Source organism: Saimiri boliviensis, chromosome 16 (genome assembly GCF_048565385.1).
Source record: "Saimiri boliviensis isolate mSaiBol1 chromosome 16, mSaiBol1.pri, whole genome shotgun sequence".
NCBI lineage: Eukaryota > Metazoa > Chordata > Mammalia > Primates > Cebidae > Saimiri > Saimiri boliviensis.
The window spans coordinates 81966272-81987889 of record NC_133464.1 but is presented as its reverse complement, the minus strand read 5'-3'; the positions used below and the strand labels follow the sequence as shown (position 1 = coordinate 81987889).

General features: G+C 45.1%; 1 protein-coding gene across 1 annotated transcript; it reads left to right on the top strand.

Annotated features, from left to right (window-relative positions):
* Positions 1-18748: 18748 nt before the first annotated feature.
* LOC120365597 (small ribosomal subunit protein eS10-like) lies at positions 18749-20549 on the top strand. Its single transcript, XM_039473129.2, has 2 exons — positions 18749-18979; positions 19993-20549. The coding sequence occupies exons 1-2, from the start codon at positions 18749-18751 to the stop codon at positions 20509-20511; spliced, it is 750 nt and encodes a 249-aa protein (XP_039329063.2). The 3' UTR covers positions 20512-20549.
* Positions 20550-21618: the final 1069 nt, after the last annotated feature.

Here is a 21618-nt window from a genome sequence, read left to right as displayed (position 1 = left end):
TGAGACCTGCCCAGAGACCCACCCACCCACACTGGGGAAAAAAAAAATCTGCTTTACTCTGTCTACTGGTTTAAGTGTCAACCTCACCAAAAAAAAAAAAAAATACTCTCACAGAAACAGCTAGAATAATGTTTGACCAGAGGTCTGGATATTCTGTGGCACAGACACATAAAAACCATCACAGAGCCCAATTCTGGGGCTTCAGGAAATAGAAGCAGGCAGATAAAGAGCCAGAGAGGCAGGCTCGGGGTTTGTGTAGCAGGAAAATGCCCATCATTGCTCTGCGGAACTCTATGCCTGAGCACAAGACGCTGCAGCAGCCCCAGGGTGTCTTGAGCCCTCCTGGTCCACCTGCTGCACCGGAAACTGAGTGAGGCTGTCCTGGCCCCTGCAACGTGTGCCAGATCCGGTTCAACAGGATCCCTGCTTCTCAGCACCATAGCAGGAGAGTGATTTTCTAGCATCCTTGGTTTTATACTGAGAGGTGGAAATTCATCCAAATAGTGAAGAGACATTCAGGAATTGATTGTCAAAAGGGGCAACATTGTCTGTTGCACATGACTTTCACCCCTTCTCCCACTCACATGGTGTTTTGGAGTCTGGCTACATCTTTGCCCTGAATTCCAGCCTACCTGTTTGGGGCTGTACCTTAGTGTATGTCCACACTTGATAACTGTGGATGAGTATGGAGCCAAGTCCAGTTCAAGTTTAGCTGTGATTCACACGTTTCAAAATTGGGGTGGGTGTGGTTTGATGTAGGAGGGCTGCTGTGTTTTGCAACTCTCAGGATTGTTCAGCCTTGGGAAGGAGGTCCCTCAGGGGGTTAGCCTCTGATTTTTCACTTGCCTCACTCTGCCCATTCTCAGCAACACTTCACATGGTTGTCTATTCTGTAAAGCACGCTTGTCATACTTATCCTTGACTCAAGGGAGAAGGATCTGGGTTTTCCGACAGTTCCCGGTGTGACGATTTCATGGCTAAGATGGGTGCTGTAGCTCCATATTACATGTATATTTCAGCTGGGTAGAATAAAGAAGAGGAAACAGGGCATGTTTCCAAGTAAACTACATTTCTAAGTAGCTCTGAAAACTATCTCTGCTTTTATTCCATTGGCCACCCTAAGTGCAAGGGATGTGAAAAAGTACTGTTTTTATTTTGAGTGCTCATGTACTCAGCTAAAATGTGAGGTTTAATACTAATGAAAAGGGAGAACTCATTAGGGGAATGAAAGCTTGTCATAGGATCTGGAGCAATTTTAATGGTCTTATAAAAACAAAGGTGTGGAGGACGTCAGGAGGCCCATTTCCTCTATGTTCACAAGGCTGACCCACAGTGCCCGGGAGACCAAGCAAAGTCACAGTGGTGGATGGGGAGGTTTGGTGATTATTCATCATTTTGGACACTTTGTGCAACGGATCACCTTGAAAGGCTGGTGCCTAAGAATTGAATGTCAAGAAAAGAAATATGGTTTAGAAAAGATGTGGCCTAAGGCTGATTTCAATTCCTTTATTTTCTAATCCCGCATTACCTCCAAAGAATGTTCTTTTCTATGGCCACTGTCTTACCAAAATGAAAATGGTTCTGAGAAGCTTTCCCAACTACCACTTTCTGTCTTACCTTTTTTTTTTTTTTTTTTTTTCCTGAGACAGAATGTCATTCTATTTCCCAGGCTGGAGTGCAGTGGCAAGATCTCAACTCACTGCAGCCTTCACCTCCTGGGCTCAGGTGATTCTCGTGCCTCAGCCTCCCAAGTAGCTGGGATTACAGACATGTGCCACCACACCCAGCTAGTTTTTTGTACTTTTAGTAGAGACAGGTTTTTGCTATGTTGACTCGGCTGGTCTCGAGCTCCTGACCTCAACTGATCCGCCTGCCTTACTCTTCTAAAGTGCCGGGACTACAGGCATCAGCCACCAGGCCCGGCTCTGCCTTGCTGTTGAATGAACAGTTCCTCACTACTCCCTCCCTTGGCTGTGTTATTACTGAACACCAGCGATATGACGCCCAGTCATGCTGTACTGAGCATGAACGCCTCCAGGGCAGAGCCACAGGATTCACAGCACATTTGCAGAATTGCATCCAAGGGGTTTATCATATCTAGCATGTTTGTGTGGCTGTGGGGTGGCCCATGGAGTATCTTTATACACACATTGATTTCTTTTCTTTTACTGAGAGACTAAATAAACAAGCAGATGATGGACAGACCATGTATAAAAATAGAACTCTGACCCACAACATGCAGAAACAAGCCTGGGAAACCAACCCATGATCCCCAGTAACCAAACCAGGAAGCCACCTGTCTACAAGTCAGACTTGTAGGAAGTCAGACCTCTGTCTCTAGCAAACAGCCCAGAAAGCCAAACAGTAAGTCCTGTAACCATGGGTCTCAAGTGGCCAGGATTTGATTAATGACTGGCAGCTTCCCTAATTTTTGTCCCTGCTTCCAACTTAGGACCCACCAGGGGAAGCCAACTATCGGCCCCCTTGACAAATCTCATAGGATGCCCCTTCTATTTATCTGCCTCCAGCTTCCACATCAACAGCCTCCAATCAGGACACACCCGAAGCCTTCCCTTTTTCACACTGTGAAGCTCTCCCACTCCTCTGCCCACCGTGGAGTCTTGGCTAATAAAAAATGATGGTGGCCGACCCCCTGCTGGAGCAAGCTATGCATAAACGGCCTTTGCCTGCCCTCCTTTGTGGATCTTCATTCATTTCCACATTTCTCGGTACTACAGGCTTTTGCGTATTCTACATCTTTCTGTAAAAGCTGCCTTTTTACACTCCGATGACTGCATTACAGCCCATCGGATGGAAAGAACATAATGCATTCAGCCCTAATTCTATTTGTGGGGATGCGGTTTATTGTCCCCTCGCCCCTTTTAAATAACCACAAACCATTCTGGAATAAGTATCATTGTACAACTCCACACACATATAGATCTGTCCACGGGACAGAGAGGGGGACTTGCTGGGTGGTGGAAGTGATCGTATTTATTCAAAGACATTCCCTGAATGCCTACCGGTCATGTTAGACTTCCAGCAAATGGACTTTAGATGAAAGTTTGCATGCAGGATGTTGCAGAAGAGCGCTTTGAGCCACAGTACCTGTGAGGAGAACGGCACAGAGCAGAGAGTTATCCTTTCCAAATCACCCTGAATTAAGGCAAGAGGCTGGGCCCTGGTCCCCACCCTTTCCCACCGACCAGTCATTAGATGTGGGCTACTCAGGGAGCAAGGCTAGCCCCCGGGGACTCAGCCGTCAGCAGCTAGAGGATGCTAGTTCAGTCTTCAGTGGGACGATCTGGGCAATATGGGGCACAACAGCCAGACATCAGACTGGGCACTCAGGACATTCTGCTCCCTGTCCTTGCAAAACTCACAGCCTTCTGGGAGATGGACATGTCACCAATCAAGGACAACCAAGTGTCATCTGGGCTGTGATGGGGGAATCCAGGGGCTGGAAGGGGCAAGACTCCAAACACGTATTAGGATACCGTGTGGTAAATGTCTTCCTTCACATGAGGGCAAAACTCGGGCTGCCTACAACATACCAGTCTATTCCCAGTGACCATTTGAGAAGGAAGTAATGGACTTCAACAGCAACACCAGGTTCTGCCCTGGAAGGGCTGACATCAGTTTGCCCCTAAATTGCTGTGTGACTGTTTCCCCTGTACCCAGAATAGTGTCGGGCACTTGGTGCTCAAAAGATACTTGATGAATAACTCTTAGGAGGTAGGTACATTTATCAGTCCCACTTTGCAGCAGCAAGTTTTTGGAGGGATATACATGGTGCAGAGTCTGAAAGGTTCGTTCAACATCACCTCACAGGCGTTAGCTGCAGCCACAGCCTGGATACAGGATGCAGGTTTCAAAGCAGTTCGATGGAAGGAGGCTGTGGTCAACGTGCCAAAAGTGGCAGTGATTTTGGCAACACGTGGACTCAAACATGCCCATTGGATTTAGCAACAGCAAAACCATCAGGGACCTCAGCAAGAGCTGTCGGAGCGCCATGGCGGCTTCTGTGGATTTGCTAACCACTACATCATAGAAAACCAAAATCGTGCTTAAAGCCCCATCCTGCTCCAATTCGAGCAATTTCAGTAATTGCTTGCTTCTTTAGAACATGAAAGCATATTCAATTCACAAACTTGCAGCGAGACTCTGGAAAAGACACACTACGTTCCCAGCTGCTATGGGGCCCCTTCACCCCTATGCCTCTCTCCAACCCCAAGCTCCTGCCTCCAGCTCACCAGGCGGCTCCATTTTTTTCTTCCCCTACTGCCAGCCTCCCCACTCCTCCAATCCTGTCCCTAAAAGATACTCTTCTGGGCTAGGAGTGGGGGAGAAGGAGGACTTGAGTGAGCCAAATTAAATTCTTTTTGTGGCTAGGGCAGGACGTGAGAAGAGGAACTGCATGAAGAAACGTTGTGTCCTGCACATGCGCAGCACAGATCGCATCTTCGGTGTGGAGTGTGGGATGGCGCCTGAAGAGCGCACTGCCAAGGTCAGCACCATGCCTTTCCCAAAATTCAGCACAGCCTCTTCCATTTCCTCCTGGGGTCTGATCCTGGGAGTAGCCACGATTGCTCTGCCTATGGAAGCTCTGGCTGTGAAAACAGTCTGGTTTTCACTAATGCTCTGATTCCATCCTTCCTTCTGTACCAGGAGTTTCAGAAGTAACTCATGTTTCGGTGCAACATGCCACCGTCTGTCTCGAGTAAGCTGTTACTGACAGTACGTGCTAAGGCTTGAATTATTCAAACCCGAGTAAAACAGGTTCAAGGTTATCTCCAGAGTGTCATACTCACTTGCTTTCTTGAGTGAAATTGAAATGGGAGAAGTTACATCCTCCCTGTCGGTAACTGAGCTCAGGACTGTGTTTCACTTGGGAATACCACCCACTGTGGATGTGAGCTGGGAGCTCAGGACTGTGTTTCACTTGGGAATACCATCCACTGTGGTGTGAGCTGGGGTTTGAAGTTTCTTTGACCTCAAAATGGGCCTCCTGTGGTACTCTCCCCATAGAAAACACTGCCTGTCAACCAGCCACCACAATGAAACTTTGGCTTTGTCAGAAAAGAATGTTTTTAAATGGCAAGTATAGACTTAGACCAGTCTAAGGCCCTGTACACTCTGTGTCTTACATGATGAGAAGCTGTCTCACATGCATCCTGTCACAAGGAGAACCTCAATGAGTGGCATTAGTAGACTGTTAGCGCAGCTCAGCTTTGAAATTTTATGAGGGCCTGACTGTGTGCAAAATTACACATACACTTTGGCCCACAAAATTTTGAAATCCACATTAACAACTGAATTTCAGTCAAAGAAGATGATTAGAAAATAAAACTGCCTATCCTCTCTGATGAAGAGACCAGTTTTATGATAATAGGCCCTTCCCCACATCCGCCAACTCATTTCCTCCTGACACTGTATGCTCCTCGCTGGCCATTTCCAACCCAGGAAAGAGGTTCCTAGGCTGGGTTTTGGTGGCTCCCCAAGCTCCAGGCAAGCAGCTTCCTATTCTTCCTAGAAGAACCCACTGGCCTTCAACATCTCAGAGGCTGGAGACCCTGGAAACCCACCCAGTGGCCATCAGGAGACCTGCTGGGCCCATGCTGTGCTGGTGGTTACAGGGGACGGGGTGGGAAGTGCAGAGCCCAGGGCAACCATGGAATGTGACAGAAGTGTGGTCAGGAGGCTTGTGTGGACTCAAGCTGAGGGAAATTCTTTTCTGTCTTCATAGCAGATGATACCTTCTATCAAACCAGATGGTTGGGACTCAGAGTCATTTTCTCAGCAACTGCTATAACACAGTTCCCTGATGAGACCTTTTGGAGAGTGAATGTTTCCATAAACTCCTTAAGATTAGGAACGGAGGCTGGGTCCAGGGCCTTTGGGTCAGCTGCTGCCTGCCAGAGACAGCTGATGGTGTTGAGATAAACAAAGAAAAAAGTGTATTTCAGAAAGATGTGTGACTGTTGATTGACTCACCTGGAGAGAAGGGCACGGGAAGCCCCCTTTGCTGGGACAGGGGTGGGCAGAGATGAGGTTTAGAGAAGCGGCTGCCCAAGGAGGATTTGGGAGTGAGGCGACTCATTGATTTGGGAGTGAGGTGAACCCTGAACTCTTCCCTTGACCTCACAAATGTTGGATAAGCCAAAGTGTGCCACAATATGATTGGAGTGACTAAGATTTCTGTCAGGTTTGCAAGAGCACAGCTGATAATCTGGGTTACACTGATGCTTTAAAACACCTCAATTTTAAATCACTACATCACCTTTAAAATGCCAATTGTACCTTGGGTTAAAGTTAGGGTACCTTGGGGACTATGTATCTCTGTGACTGCAGCATAAGTATGGGAGGCAAGCATATCTGGGCTCAAGTTCTAGTTCTACTGTCTTTAGTCCATGATGTGGTATGGCTGTGTCCCCACCCAAATCTCATCTTGAATTCCCATATGTTATGGGAGGGTCCTAGTGGGAGGTAATTGAATCATGGGAGCAGGTCTCTCCTATGCTGCTTTCTTGATAGTAAATAAGTCTCATCAGAGCCAATGGTTCTGTAAGGGTGAGTTTCCCTGCACAAGCTCTCTGTCTGCTGCCATCCATGTAAGACATGACTTGCTCCTCCTTGCCTTCCACCATGATTGTGAGGCCTCCCTTAGCTATGTGGAACTGTGAGTCCACTAAACCTTTTCCTGTACAAGTTACCCAGGCTTGGGCATGTCTTTATTAGCAGTGTGAAAATGAACTAATAGAGTAAATTGGTACCAGTAGAGTGGGGCACTGCTGAAAAGATACCAGAAAATGTGGAAGTGACTTTGGAAATGGGTAACAGGCAGAGGTTGGAACAGTTTGGAGGGCTCAGAAGAAGACAGGAAAATGTGGGACAGTTTGGATCTCCCTAGAGACTTACTGAATGGCTTTGACCAAAAGCTAATAATGATATGGACAATGAAATCCAGGCTGAGGTGATCTTAGATGGAGATGAGGAACTTGTTGGGAACTGGAGTAAAGGTGATTCTTGCTATGTTTTAGCAAAGAGACTGGCAGCATTTCGACCCTGCCCTAGATATTTGGGGAACTTTGAACTTGAGGGATATTATTTAAAGTATCTGGTGGAAGAAATTTCTAAGCAGCAAAGCATTCAAGAGATGACTTGGGGGCTGTTAAAGGCATTCAGTTTTAAAAGGAAAACAGAGCATAAAAGTTCAGAAAATTTGCAGTCTGAGGATGCCATAAAAAAGAAAAACCCATTTTCTAAAGAGAAATTCAAGCCTGCTGCAGAAATTTGCATAAGTAACAAGGAGCCAAATGTTAATCACTAAGACAATGGGAAAATGTCTCCAGGGCATGTTAGAGAACTTTAAGGCAGCCCCTCCTGTCACAGGTTGGGAGGCCTAGAAGAAAAAAATGGTTTTGTGGGGGTGGGCCAGGGTCTCTGTGCTGTATGCAGTCTAGGAACTTGGTGTCCTGCATCCCAGCCTCTCCAGCCGTGACTTAACAGGGCCAATGCAGAGCTCAGGCCATCGCTTCAGAGGGTGCAAGCCCCATGCCTTAGCAGTTTCCTTGGTGTTGAGCCTGTGAGCACAAAGAAGTCAAGAATTGGGATTTGGGACCTCTATGTTGGTTTCAGAGGATATATGGAAATACCCAGATACCCAGGCAGAAGTTTGCTGCAGGAGCGTAGCCCTCATGGAGAGCCTCTGCTAGGGCAGTGCAGAAGGAAATGAGATCAGAGCCCCTACAAAGGGTCCCTAGTGGCGCACTGCCTAGTGGAGCTGTGAGAAGAGGGCCACAGTCCTCCAGACCCCAGAGTGGTAGATCCACTGACAGCTTGCACCCTGTACCTGGAAAAGCCACAGACACTCAATGCCAGCCCATGAAAGCAGCTGAGAGGCAGGCTGTACCCTTCATAGCCACAGGGTCAGAGATGCCCAAGACCATGGGAACCTACTTGCATCAGCGTGACCTGGATGTGAGACCTGGAGTTAAAGGAGATCATTTTAGAGCTTTAAGATTTGACTGCCTTGCTGGATTTCGGACTTGAATGGGGCCTGTAGCCCCTTTGTTTTGGCCAATTTCTCCCATTTGGAATGGCTTTGTTTGCCTAATGCCTGTATCTTCATTGTATCTAGAAAGTAACTAACTTGTTTCTGATTTTACAGACTCATAAGTGGAAGGGACTTGCCTTGTCTCAGATGAGACTTTGGTCTGTGAACTTTTGAGTTAATGCTGAAATGAGTTAAGACTTTTAGCAACTGTTGGGAAGGCATGATTAGTTTTGAAATGTGAGGACAGGAGATTTGGGAGGGCCGGGGGCAGAATGATATGGTTTGGCTCTGTGTCCCCACCAAATCCCATCTTGAATTCCCACATGTTGTGAAAGAGACCCAGTGGGAGGTAATTGAACCATGGGGGCAGGTCTTTCCTGTGCTGTTCTTATGACAGTGAATAAGTCTTATGCGATCTGATGGTTTTATAAACAGGAGTTTCCCTGCACAAGCTCTCTTCTCTTGTCTGCCTCCATGTGAGATGTGCTTTTCACCTCCCGCCATGATTGTGAGGCCTCCTGGTCATGTGGAACTGAGTCCAATAAACCTCTTGCTTTTAAAATTGCCCAGTCTCAGGTATGTCTTTATCAGCAGCATGAAAACAGACTAATAGAGTCCACAGATTATTTTTACTGAACACAGACTATTTGTTAGGCATAGTGATAGGTGCTCAGGTATAAAATGATGAGTAGAATACTAGCTGTGGGGACCTTAATAAGTTAAATAATCTCTTTAAGAGTCCTGTCTGCAAATTGCAGATGATCCCTGAATCAGAATATTGTCATCAGTGTTAAATGAGATAATATGTTAAAGCATTTTCATTGTACCCAGCTGGAAAAGTCCTGTTTTCATATTACCTATTCTTCTTATTCAACACTTGATTAATTTTGAGAAAAAATGCTTTCTTTAAAGTTCTCTATAACTTTAAGACAGTTATTAGATCACTAATTGGCTTCCATTTCTTCAGGAAAAATAATCCTGTATTTTTTCTTCTTTCTTCATTGATTGTATTTCCTATAACTTTAATCATTTTTTTTAGATGGAATTTTGCTCTTGTTGCCCAGGCTGGAATGGTAAGATTGTGGGTCACTTCAACCTCTGCCTCCCAGGTTCAAGCAATTCTCCTGCTTCAGCCTCCCGAGTAGCTGGGATTACAGGTGCCCACCACCATACCTGGATAATTTATTTTTGTATTTTTAGTAGAGATGGGGTTTCACCATCTTGGCCAGGCTGGTCTCAAACTCCTGGCCTCAGGTTATCCACCCATCTTGGCCTTCCAAAGTGCTGGGATTATGGCGTGAGCTACCATGCCTGGGCAACTTTAATCACTTTTTAAACTGAAGTAATTCAAGTTTGTCTGTAACCATTTTCCAATACAGTGCTCCCAAATGGACTCGGAGAAATCTCACGGGCATGGAAGTGGGAGAGAAGGTAGTTCTCAGCTCTCCTTCCCAAGTCTGCTTGGAGTATTTCTACCTCAGTCTCTCTTCTCCCTATAGGGTCAGACTGAGCCCCCAAAAGCCACCACGGGGGTATGACCTGCAAGTGAAACCACTCACCCAACATAATCATCAAAATCGTTCTGCCTTTTGCCTTATCTGTGCCATGGACAACAGAGTGGAAAGGAATCAAGTCTACAGAGGACATTTACATGTGTGGTAGGTGTGGTTGTAAAGACTTGAGTAGGGGGCAATTTGAAATTCTGATGCAATTAGTCCTTTTCTGGGATTTTTTTACAGCAAAATCATAGGCATGGGCAAACATATGTGGGGATATTACTCGAAGCATGTTTCCAGTAGCAAAATTGGAAATGGTCTGGATAGTCGATAAAAAGATAATTGGTGAAATAAGCAATGGTATTCTCATTTTATGTCATTCTATGGAATCATTCAAATGACGTGGTAGAAGACTGTGTCATGCTAACAGAAATGTGTTCACTGTACATTAAGGGGAAGAAACAGCAAGTCTTAAAAGTTACGTGATACAACAGAACTCTGGTGAAGCACTTAGCACTTTGCCTGGCTCTGGAAGCGTTAGCTATCCTCATTTTTAAAAGCATAATCTCGGGTTTGAGAGAAGCAGTTGTAAATAATGAAAGACAAGAATGTATTCTTTTCTTACAATTTCATGTGGTTATCAGTAAGCAGAAGAATCGTGGATGTGTGTGTTCTTCTTTGTGCTTTTTGAATTTTGTGACTTTTCTTTCATAAACTAGCACTTTTGGCGGAACAGACGCATCTTGCTGAAAGCTGCTAACTTGCCCAAAGTCTTCAGCAAAGCCCTGCACCGGGAAGCGGGAGAAACACCAACCCTGCTCGGTGCCTCTGAGCTATGATTTTAGATATTTCCCTTCAGCTCTCTAGGCTTTGTTTATTCTTTGGAGAACAATAGTGGACTTTTTAGGTTAGGGGATACTTGCTTATGCAGACATATGGGAGAATTTTTATTCGCAATAGTAAAAATAGTTAAATAGTTCCACGTCATGAGCCCCTAGTAGACGCCACTGTATACCCACGATATCCTCAGCAGCATCTGATGGATGAGGAGACATAGGTTTAGAGACATGAAAGGACTTACCCAGGGTGACAGAGATAGAAAATGACAGCCCCAGGACTTGGACAGGCCTATCCAAGCCCAGGGCCAGTCACCTAGCTTAGCATAGGACACCTGACCCCAGGGGAATTTTCTTGTAATCAGGCTCAAGCATGTGACTTCTATGCAAGATGGGCTAAAAAGAAAAGTGTGTGACAGTGTAGGATAGGAGGTTGGGGTTATGGCTTTCGAGAGCCTGAGCAAGTTAGGCACCAAGTGGATCTAGTGTCCCCAGTCAAACCAGGTCTCAGTATCCACATGTGGGATGGAGGAGGCAGCTGAGGGCTGGTCCTGCGTGAGCTTTCTGTCCCAGAGCGAGAGGTCCTCATTGCTGGCCTGCGGTGAGGATGTGTTCTCATGAAAGCCACTTGACCCTGAGGGCTGGGAAGCTGAGGGCACTGTGTCGGTGTCTGGTGAGGGCGTGGCATACACCTGGGCTCTCTCCATGGGCTCTGTGAGTTGCTGCCAACCCTAGGGACAGGCTCATGCAGATGTGTTCTAGGTAAAGCTGACCCATGCCCCCGAAAGCCTCATCCCAGAAAATTTTCTAAATCCAACCAGTATCACCCCACCTTGCTTAATTCTAGACCGTAGTACACAATGGGAGCCGCTGCCCCTGCTGTGGGGTCCGTTTAGAGGAAAATCCTCATGCCTGTGTCCAGCTGGACAGGAGCATGGGAGCCCCATCTAGCTCTCAGTTCTGGCAGCCTTCCTTGGGATGACAAGCTTACGACAACCCAATGCTGCCACCCTAAGCTTGTGCGAGAGTTTTCAAAACAGAGAGAAATGGGTCTCTGTGCTGTTTCTTTTCCCTCTGGCACTCCTCCAGTGGGAGACAGTTGATGTCTTTTTGAGGTGGGGCTGAGTGGGCCCTCCCTGCTTCTCAGCAGCCCCAGCGGCCACCCTAGAGGTGCTGGGAAGACGACACCCCAGGCCCTGCTCAGAAAGGGCCACTTGCCAGTAGGTCCTGACCAACAGGAGAGAGAGCCTTTGCCCAGACCACACCTGGGTGACTCCCCTAAATTCACAGAGAGAAAAGGACACACTGTCGCTTAGCCATTACTGAGCCCAGACTCAGGAGAGGGGATCCTAGCCCTGCTCCTTCCCTAATCCTTCGCAGTCTCTCCTTGTCTGCAGGAAGGAGGTATGGCCTGGCCTCTCTCAATCTGACTCTAAAACTCACAGGTCAAGGAAAAACTCTGTGATATGTGGTGGGGCAGTGTGCTGGCAGCTGGTGGCATCCCCGCCTTGGGCCCGCTTAGAACACGATGCTGGCCTTCTTCAATTTGGCATCTGTCCCACCCAGGAGAGCCAGCGGGGTCACAAGGGAGCTCTTGGCTCAGACTGCTCTATACAGCACAGACCCAGGGAGGGGAGGAGTAGCAAATTCTCACCTACAGGAGAGGTGCCATTGCTGGGTTTGGTCTTTCTCCACCCTCACCCTTTCTGGGCCATGCTCCAGTTAAAATCACATGTCCCTAGCACAGGCTGCGATAGCCTGGCAGGGAGATGAGGAAGGGGACCTCCCTCCCAGAGTCCATGGGCAGGCCACAGGTTCACCTGCTGGATCAAACTTCACCAGCTATCTCCAGCCCAGAAGAAAAGAGTGCGATACAAATCTGCCATAGAAATATTCTGAAAAAAAAAGTAAGTCCTCAACGCAAAATCAGAATTCATTATTTTGGGTACATGTAAATATGTATTATGTGGCTTAACCTATGGCTCAACCCACATAGTCTTGGCACTTTTATGCATTATAAAATGGTTTATGCAAAAATCAGTGTAATCAGGATCTTGCAGAAATGTGTTACGTTTTATTACGTCTATAAGGTTTTGTTTTTCTCAGACCTAAACTTCCTGAGTCACCTTCTGCGTTTGAGACCTAGGTAATCCCCTGTTTCTAAATGACATATTTAGGTAAATTGAAAACAATGAAAATGTAACTATTCAACATTAAGAAGTGCACACTCTTTTCATAAAGGAAAATTTGTCATATATACCACCTATGAAATTCGTGAACCTCATAGACAACTGTTTTGCTTCTAACTAAGCTATTACAATGTAAGCTAGAAAATTCTGTATTTTCAATCCAGCACGTGTTACAACACAGTGCAGTTGTGATATCTGACAAATAATTACTCACTCCATTTTAAAAATTAAAGTGCGTTACCTATCATACAAATCACAGTAATCTGATTTTAATCCAAAATTGAAATCTTGACATCGAGGAAAGAATTTAATATGTTTTCAGTCTTCAACTTTTTAAAGACCAGATTTCTAAGTGTCACAACGGTTTTTTAAGAGGCTGTATGAAAATTAATTACAGAATCTTCACTTAATCAGCCAGTTGTTGACATTACTGTGAACAGCTCACCCACAGTCACACCGAGGAGTTAATGTGGTCTGCCTTCATTAGAGGCATCGGGGCTCGCATTGTGAACATCTCATGCTGAAGTCACCTGCTAAGATTAAAGCAAATTAACTTCCCTGGGGAAAGTGATTTTTGAAAAGTTATATAGAAGGAAGACTACTGTAAACTGGTGTGCATGTCCCCCCTTCTCTCATTCAAAAGTTCATGGGGGGCTGGGTGTGATGGCTCACACCTGTGATCCCAGCACTTTGGGGCTGAGGCGGACAGATCACCTGAGGTCAGGAATTTAAGGCCAGCTTTGCCAACATGGTGAAACGTCACCTCTACTAAAAATGCAAAAATTAGCCAGGCGTGGTGGTGCACATCTATGATTTCAGCTACTTGGGAGGCTGATGCAGGAGAATCACTTGAATCTCAGAGGCAGAGGTTTCAGTGAGCCGAGATCACACTACTACACTCCACCTTGGGTAACAGAGCCACACTCCATCTCAAAAAAAAAAAAAGTTCACGAGGGAGGGAAATGTGGAACATTGGAACATGCACAATTTCAAAGATAAAAGTGCTTTATTAGAATCAAGAAAATGTTGTCCTCATTGCAGGCGATCTGGCAGTAAGCCCGAAGGCAGCTGTGTTTGTGGTGGCCGTCACCCTTTCATCTACTTCCATGTCCACTGCTCCCCGAGGCAGAAACCTGACTTCCCACTTTTATTGCATTCCTGTCTGTCTGGTGCCAGCTCGCCCACCAGTCCTGGACACTGATGTTTTGTGACAGATGACACCATTTCTAATTCTAACCTCCTTCAGTTTCCACCTGCCCTGCCTCACGAGCTCTCACCTGTCACCTGATCTGAGCCCTGGGCCACCGCTGTCTCCTGGAACTTGCTTGGTGGATGAGAAGCAAGTCTGCCTGGCACACCGGGACCAGGAGACAGAGGCTTCGTCAACACAAGAATGTGGACAGAGCCAATGATGGAGTCTTTTTGTGGCAAATATTGACAAGAGCTTTTAAAAATTTTGGAAAAGGTGGAATGAAAATCAAAAGCTCAAACTAAAACTGTCTTTCGGAGAGAGATTGATATGGGAAGGAAGTCCTTCAGCGTGTGTCTGGAGAGACACCCACCCTACACACCTGGACTAGCATCTCCTCGGCCCGTGCTACTGTGAGGAGCAGTGCACAGACGTGGAGTCCCAGCCTAGACCCCTGACCCAGGCGAAAACAGGCACATGCCAGCCAGGAGTGCCACACAGCCTGGTTTTCATCACTGGAACTCTCCATTGGGGTTCTGTTGAGTTGTTACATTTTGCATCACTTTCTGAAAATGACTTTTATTTGAAAGGCAGAAGAAAAAAAAAAAGCACATTATTTTAAAAGGGCAGTGGTGAATCTTCTCAAGTAATAATTATTGCCCAAAGTGATAATTGCTCCTGACTTTTTAGTTTTATCGGGTTGAAATCTCTAGTATTAGATTTTCTTAAATCGTGATGTGGTGACTAATTTCAAGCCAGTGGATCAGTAAGAAGGACCAAGAGGAGGGAAGCTGAGCTCTGAAAATAGGACCTGTAGTTAAAGTAGTCTCTATGAGAAAATGAGTTTATACCTGCATCTTTACTGCCTGATAAGGTGTTTACCAGCCATGTGTGACTTCTTAAATTTCATTTGCTTAAAACTAAATAATATTCAAAATTCAGTTCCTCATTTGCACTAGGCACAGTTCAAATGCTCACTTGCCACAGTGATCAAATAATAATAAATAATAATAGATTTGATAGAGCTTTTTAAATAAGTTACCGTCTTAATTGACTAGTTCTATTCTAAATATTTGCCAACTAACATTATATATTCCAAAACATGTATAGTAACAATGAAATTTTAAAAACTCCCTACTTCCTGAATTGTGTACTTTTGAAAGTATATAAAAACAAAAGTTTGGAATGACTCAGTATGGATTTGTTTGGCTTTATTCTCATTATTTTGTTTCATATCCCTTAACAGAAAAAAAGCAAACTTGATTTTACATAGCTTCAATAGTTTCTCATTGCCAAAATCTAAATGTGAATGCATAGCTTAGGTGTCCGCACTAATGTGTGTACACACACACACAACTACACACACGTTCCTGAAATACACTTTACTTGCTGTTGCTTGCCCTAAGGATTATTATTCTTGGGCTTCAAGGTCAATGAGTCAGCTGATTGCTCTATTTAAATGGACTCTCCAAATCCATCCCTTTCAGTGAAATCCGTCACCAGATATAAAGTGTAGGTCACCTTCCTAAAAATCTTACAAACTTGGCAGACCAGAAAACAGCCAAATGTCTTTTCTAATTTTGTAATTTCAGATGTCCTCTATGCTTTCTTTGAAAAAATATTGTTTGAGACTCATGAAATAATCTCGTATCAATGAGGCCCAGTGCCTCGCTGGCCCAGTGGAAGGGGAGGGAGATGGAAGTGGGGGTGGAACCATCCTCTGTTCACACCCTTAATGCAGTTGACTTAAGTTGTTTTCAGGCGTTTAAGCAGAAGCAGGGAATCTGGCTCCAATGTTAGTGGAAAATAGTCTTCCATTTAGAGGTGACACAGCAAAGAAATTCTGAGCATCCTATATGCTGTGAATATTATATAGTTGGGCCTCAGAGACAAACGTGTGAGTCTCATAGTGAAACAAGTGTGTCTAGTAGTAAAGAGGGCAGTTGTGGGCTTGGATGGACCTGCCACTTAACAGGTGGGAGATCTTGGCATGTTACATAGTCTCTTATTCCCCCATCTGTAAAAGGGAGGTAACAAAATTACCTACATGTCACTGTGTCACTGTAAAGACGAAAAGAGCTCACTTATGTAAAATGCCCGCTGCAGTGCCTGGAGCAGCAAATACTCTATACATTGTGCTGTTTGCTGTGACTTTTAATAATAGTGTCATTCTTTTCGTCATTCTTTTTATTTTTTAATTCTTTATTGATAAAAATACATGTACATATTTTAGCAGTGCCTGTGATAATTTCATACATTCATATAATCAAATCATGGTAACTGGCGTATCCATCACCTAAACATTTATGTTTTCTGTATGCTAGGAACACATGAGTTATTCTTTTCTGGTTATTTTGAAATGTACAACTGATTAACATAAACTTTCCTCTAACTGTATATTTGCACACATTAATCTAGTTGTGTCATTATTACTTCTGCAAACTCTTCACCCTGTCCTGTGTGGGGTTTCCCTGCCCCTTCTCAAAAATGTGAGAAAGGTGCACTGGTGATGTCTGACGTGGGCTACACACTCTGGCAGGAGAGAGATGAGGATAGAGATGGGTTCTGGACTTTTGCCTACCCCTCTTCATAGCTTGCCAGCTCTGATATGACAAAGAATCATAATGACTACTGTGTCTGTCAAATTTTGTACTGGTATGTTAGGCACATAAACATCATACATCTGTATTAAAATGCAATGGCTTCTGAAATGCAACCTTGATTATTAAGCCAGTAAATTGTTGAAGAGTTCTGGCCCAGACATAGTGAAAGTGTGTTAAGCTCCAGTGATGTGTACAACACAGGATTGGGAGACACAGAGGAGGAGTTATAAGAATCGCTCTCAATTTGCATATGTGAACGCTCACCTTCTAAATACTAGAATTAATGCTACCAAATATCACCTTTGTAGATGTGAAGAATAAATAAGGAAATATATGTAAAGCATGGCCTCGTTAGCATGGCCTCTGGAACAAAGTGAGTTCAGAGAGTGTTAGCCCTTACAATGATAGTGATTATTATTCTGCTATAACTAGGATTTCTTATAGCAAGTAGTAATTACAAATTATTCAAACCTATGGCTGGGTGTGGTGGCATGGACCTGTAGCCCCAGCTACTCGGGAGGCTGAGGCAGGAAAATCACTTGAATCCAGGAGGCAGAGGTTGCAGTGAGCCAAGATCGCACCGCTGCACTCCAGCCTGGGCAACAGAGGGAGACTCTGTCTTAAAAAAAAAAAGCAAGAAAGAAAAGAAAAAATTATTCAAACCTAGAAAGCAAACACTAGACAAAGCCTTTCACATTTCAAGCTTTTTCTTATCAACGAAAATCTGCCCGAGAACAATGTTCTGGACAAGAAATCATGACTCCAGGTTCATGTTCTGGGTCTGCCACTCCCTGGCTAATGACCTTGCCAGGTCAGAGCTTGTCCGGGACCTGGGCTTTCTGGTCAGTGAAGTGAGTACTTGCAAAGTCCTTTCCAGCTTGAGAATGTGGACTCTACCTGTACATCTAACAGGTTTATTAAAAATGAAAAATTCTGAGCACATTATGTTTTCTGTTAAAGTACATATAAAATAGCTAACTTTTTAAAATAAATACTTTTTTATTTATGTAAATCCATGTCTATACAATTTAAACCTTTGATCACTAAGCTCTTTTTTGGAACACACACTTTGATGGATTTCAATAAACATGAATAATTTTTTTTTAATCTTACATTTATAAAGTTTACAAAGCACCTAAATGTGAGCTTTTAGTGATTATACTGAAATTCACGTAAACGTATTTGGCAGGATTTTTTATTTTGAGAATTGGTCCAAATTAAAATGTCATTTAAAAAAAAGTCAATCTCGCCCCATTTCAAATAAGCTAAAGTCACTTTCACGTCCCTCCTTTGAACCTCGTCATCGTTGCTCCTCCCAGAAAACTCTTTGGTCTTCTTCACACTTACCTAGGTCCAGCCTGCCCTTTGAGATCCATCAGCATCCCAGTTGTCTCCAGGAAGCCTGCCTTCCAGAACCCACGAGGCAGGTCCCCGAGTGCCTGGGTGCATCTGGGCCACTCTGGAGCTGAGCGTGGCTGACTTTGAAGAGTCCTCTTACCTTCTCACGCACAGGCTGGTTTAACTGGGCATTTCTCAGGAGGCATTGCTCATTTCTGAGTGTTCGTGGTGACCTACACAAAGGCTGTGTGGTTTTAGGCAAGTCACTCAACCTCCCTGTGTGTGAGTTTTCTTATTTGTAGTGGAGAATATCAATGCAGACCTCAGAGCATGGTTGGAAAGATTACATGAGATTATGGATGGGTTTCTTTTATCTGGGTTTCTACCTCACTAACTACTGGAAGCAATATTAGTAATTGACAGGTCTTGGGTGGCAGTAATAATAATACCAATGCAGCCACAGTGGTGATACTACTACTGGAAAGTGACATCCAGGTAGATATGTGCCAAGTACTAAATGAAACCGTCCACGTGTCTTATCTCAACCAATACCATGAGGAAGGTTCTTGTAGCATGCTCGTTTTAACAAACCAGGACATGGAGGCTCAGAGACGCTAAGTAACTTGCCCAAGACCAGTCAGGTAGAAAGTGACAGAGATGGGAAATGAACCCAGGCAGCCTAAGCCTAGAGCAAGTGTTCTTAATCTTTTTATTAATGAAGACTAAAAATGGAATATGGTGGCTCATGTCTCTAATTCCAGCACTTTGGGTGACCAAGATGGGAGGATAGCTTGAGACCAGGAGTTCAAGAACAGACTGGGCAACATAGCAAGACCCCATCTCTACAAAAAAAATATAGCCAGGCATGGTGTGTGCCTGTAGTCTTAGCTGCTTGGGAGGCTAAGGCAGGAGGATTGCTTGAGCCTGGGATGGGAGCATGAAGCTGCAGTGAGCTATGATCATATTAATCGACTTCAGCCTGGGTGACAGAGCAAGACCCTGTCTCTAAAAATATTAAATAAGTAAATAAATAAAAAGACTATGGAACTGTCAGTTTACGTCACATCTGTCATCAACATTGCTTATTCAAGCCATATCACTCCATCCGAGTCTGCAGGTGGAGGCAGGCACCTGAAGCCACCAGGCTTTCTTTTCCAAACCTCTTCAACCTCTCCAGGCTTCCCGGAACGAGTCCCTGAGAGCCAGCTAGTAACCAGAGGGGGAAAAATGCCTAAAAGTGGAAGAAACGGTCTTCACATGAACAGTAAGCTGGTGAGAGTGGATAAGCTTCAAAGCACACTACCTAGGAAGTACTGTCAGGATTTGTCAAGCGTTTCTGGACTGAAACAACAACCTTGTGCGGAGTGAAGTCTTTTGCATAAAGAACAGCTTGAATCAGGGTGCTCACAGCCCTGGGCCGCTCAGCTTTTTCACCCTCTGGGCACAGTTTGCGATCAGTTCTCTGGAGTGCGAGGATGGGGAGGAAACCCTCATTCCTATGACAAACTTCAGGAGGAATGCAAGCAGGAAGGGACACGAGGCCCACTGGGCACGTCTCACAGCTTTTAGCTCCTGGGTCAGGGCTTGGGAGAGCAAAACCTGTCTTTTTAGTTACTTTAGTTATCAGCGTCTCTGGATTTAGGTGTTTCAGAAACAGCTAGATCCTCACTTGAGGCATCTCAAAAGTCTCCAGTGAAAATGCATCCACATCTGAAAAATATTGGGTCACTGGGCTGGTAGAGTAGCCACCTCTGTCTCAAAGCCCATTCAGGGGTGAAATACCGCTTGTAGCCTGTATTGTGGGATTTTCTGCTTCTTAAACTGGATCTTGAGCTAGAAAAAGAGAGTATGCTTACTAAGAAACATTTTTGGGTACTTAAACTGTGTTCTCTTAGCTTCAAATATTCCTAAAGAGAATCGAGGTAATCGGTTTAGTAATTTGAATGGTTAAAGAGCACTCATGGAAATGACATCCCAGGCTGGGCGTGGTGGTTCACGCTTGTAATCCCAGCACTTTGGGAGATCAAGGCAGGAGGATCATTTGAGGTCAGGAGTTTGCGACCTCCTGGCCAACATGGCAAAACCCTGTCTCTACTAAAAATACAAAAAAAAAAAAAAAAAAAAAAAAAAAAAAAAAAAAAAATTAGCTGGTTGTCTCAGCTACCTGTGAAGCTGAGACAAGAGAATTGTGTGAACCTGGGAGGTGGAGGTTGCAGTGAGCCAAGCTCACAGCACTGCACTCCAGCCTGGGTGACAGAGCAAGACTCTGTTTAAAAAAAAAACAGTTAAGCCCTACAGCCGCCGCGGTGTTGATGCCTAAGAAGAACTGGATTGCCATTTATGAGCTCCTTTTTAAGGAGGGAGTCATGGTGGCCAAGAAGGATGTCCACATGCCTAAGCACCCGGAGCTGGCAGACAAGAACGTGCCCAACCTTCACATCATGAAGGCCATGCAGTCTCTCAAGTCCCGAGGCTACATGAAGGAACAGTTTGCCTGGAGACATTTCTACTGGTGCCTTACCAATGAGGGTATCCAGTATCTCCGTGATGACCTCCATCTGCCCCCAGAGATCGTGCCTGCCACCCTACGCCACAGCCGTCCAGAGACAGGCAGGCCTCGGCCTAAAGGTCTGGAAGGTGAGCGACCTGCAAGACTCACCAGAGGGGAAGCTGACAGAGATACCTACAGACGGAGTGCTGTGCCACCTGGTGCCAACAAGAAAGCCAAGGCGGGGGCTGGGTCAGCAACCGAATTCCAGTTTAGAGGCGGATTTGGTCGTGGACGTGGTCAGCCACCTCAGTAAAATTGGAGAGGATTCTTTTGCATTGAATAAACTTACAGCTAAAAAAAAAAAGAAAGAAAGAAAAAGAAAATGACATCCTTCTGTGCTGTGTCAGTAGATGCAACTATTGCATCGTTCCGACCTCAAGTCAATACCTAGAATTAAGAAAACTACTTAAAATATGTTTTCTGCTCTTATTTATTGAACTGTCTGGACTGTGAGCCACAGCATCATGAGGTTAGTAGAGGAGTGGGCTGGAATGGAAACCGACCTGTGTCGTAGACACTGTCCTGCGCTTGGAATCCCGGAAGTGTTTGTATCCTGACCTAGGCTTGCCAAAGCTGTGCCTATTGACGCCAGAAAACTAGCCTGAAAGTCAGACCCTCAATCAACTGCCCTAGTTCTCGGCACTTCCTCATTGAAGAGTTCTGGTCTGGGATTGTAGAAGGACGATGGAAGGGCGTGGAAGTATGAGGGAGGGAGGCAAAGGGTGCGGCTGTACGCACGCAAGTGTGTGTGTTTGTGTGCGTGCGTTACCGCATTGACCAGAGATGAGAAGAATGACGGACAGTCGATGCACCGCTGGACGGTGCGGGATGCCACAAAACAAACAGACAAACAAAAACAAAAAAGAATTTATCTTCTGAGCCAGTTTTCCTCTGGGCACTGTAGAAAGGGACAGATCTGAGGGCAGGGAACAGATGCTCAACAGTTGCAGCTGAGGCTGCAAGTGTGGAATATTCTGGCCAATTGACAGATAGTAACAAACAGAGACAGGAAGACTTATCTCCATGATGCCAAGAAAGAGGGCAGGTTGGTTTTTTTCTTCTCACTGAATTGTCTTTCTATCTGAGGCACATGACACATGGTGGATGACGGTGACATGGCTTTAAGGGAAGGGGCAGAAGTTTAGCTGAACTTGATGCATTAGAAAATAACCTTGAAAACAGCAACAAGTTCCAGTGAAATCAGTGCAAGGTAGCACATCTACAGACCAAAATCACCTGAAACTTGCTTCAGTACAGTGTGAGGACAGCCTGGTATAGACAGAGCAGAAAAAGGTGAGAGGTCCTAGTACTGCTGAGATAGTAACGGCCTTAGTAATGTCAGGAACACTTGAGGATTCAG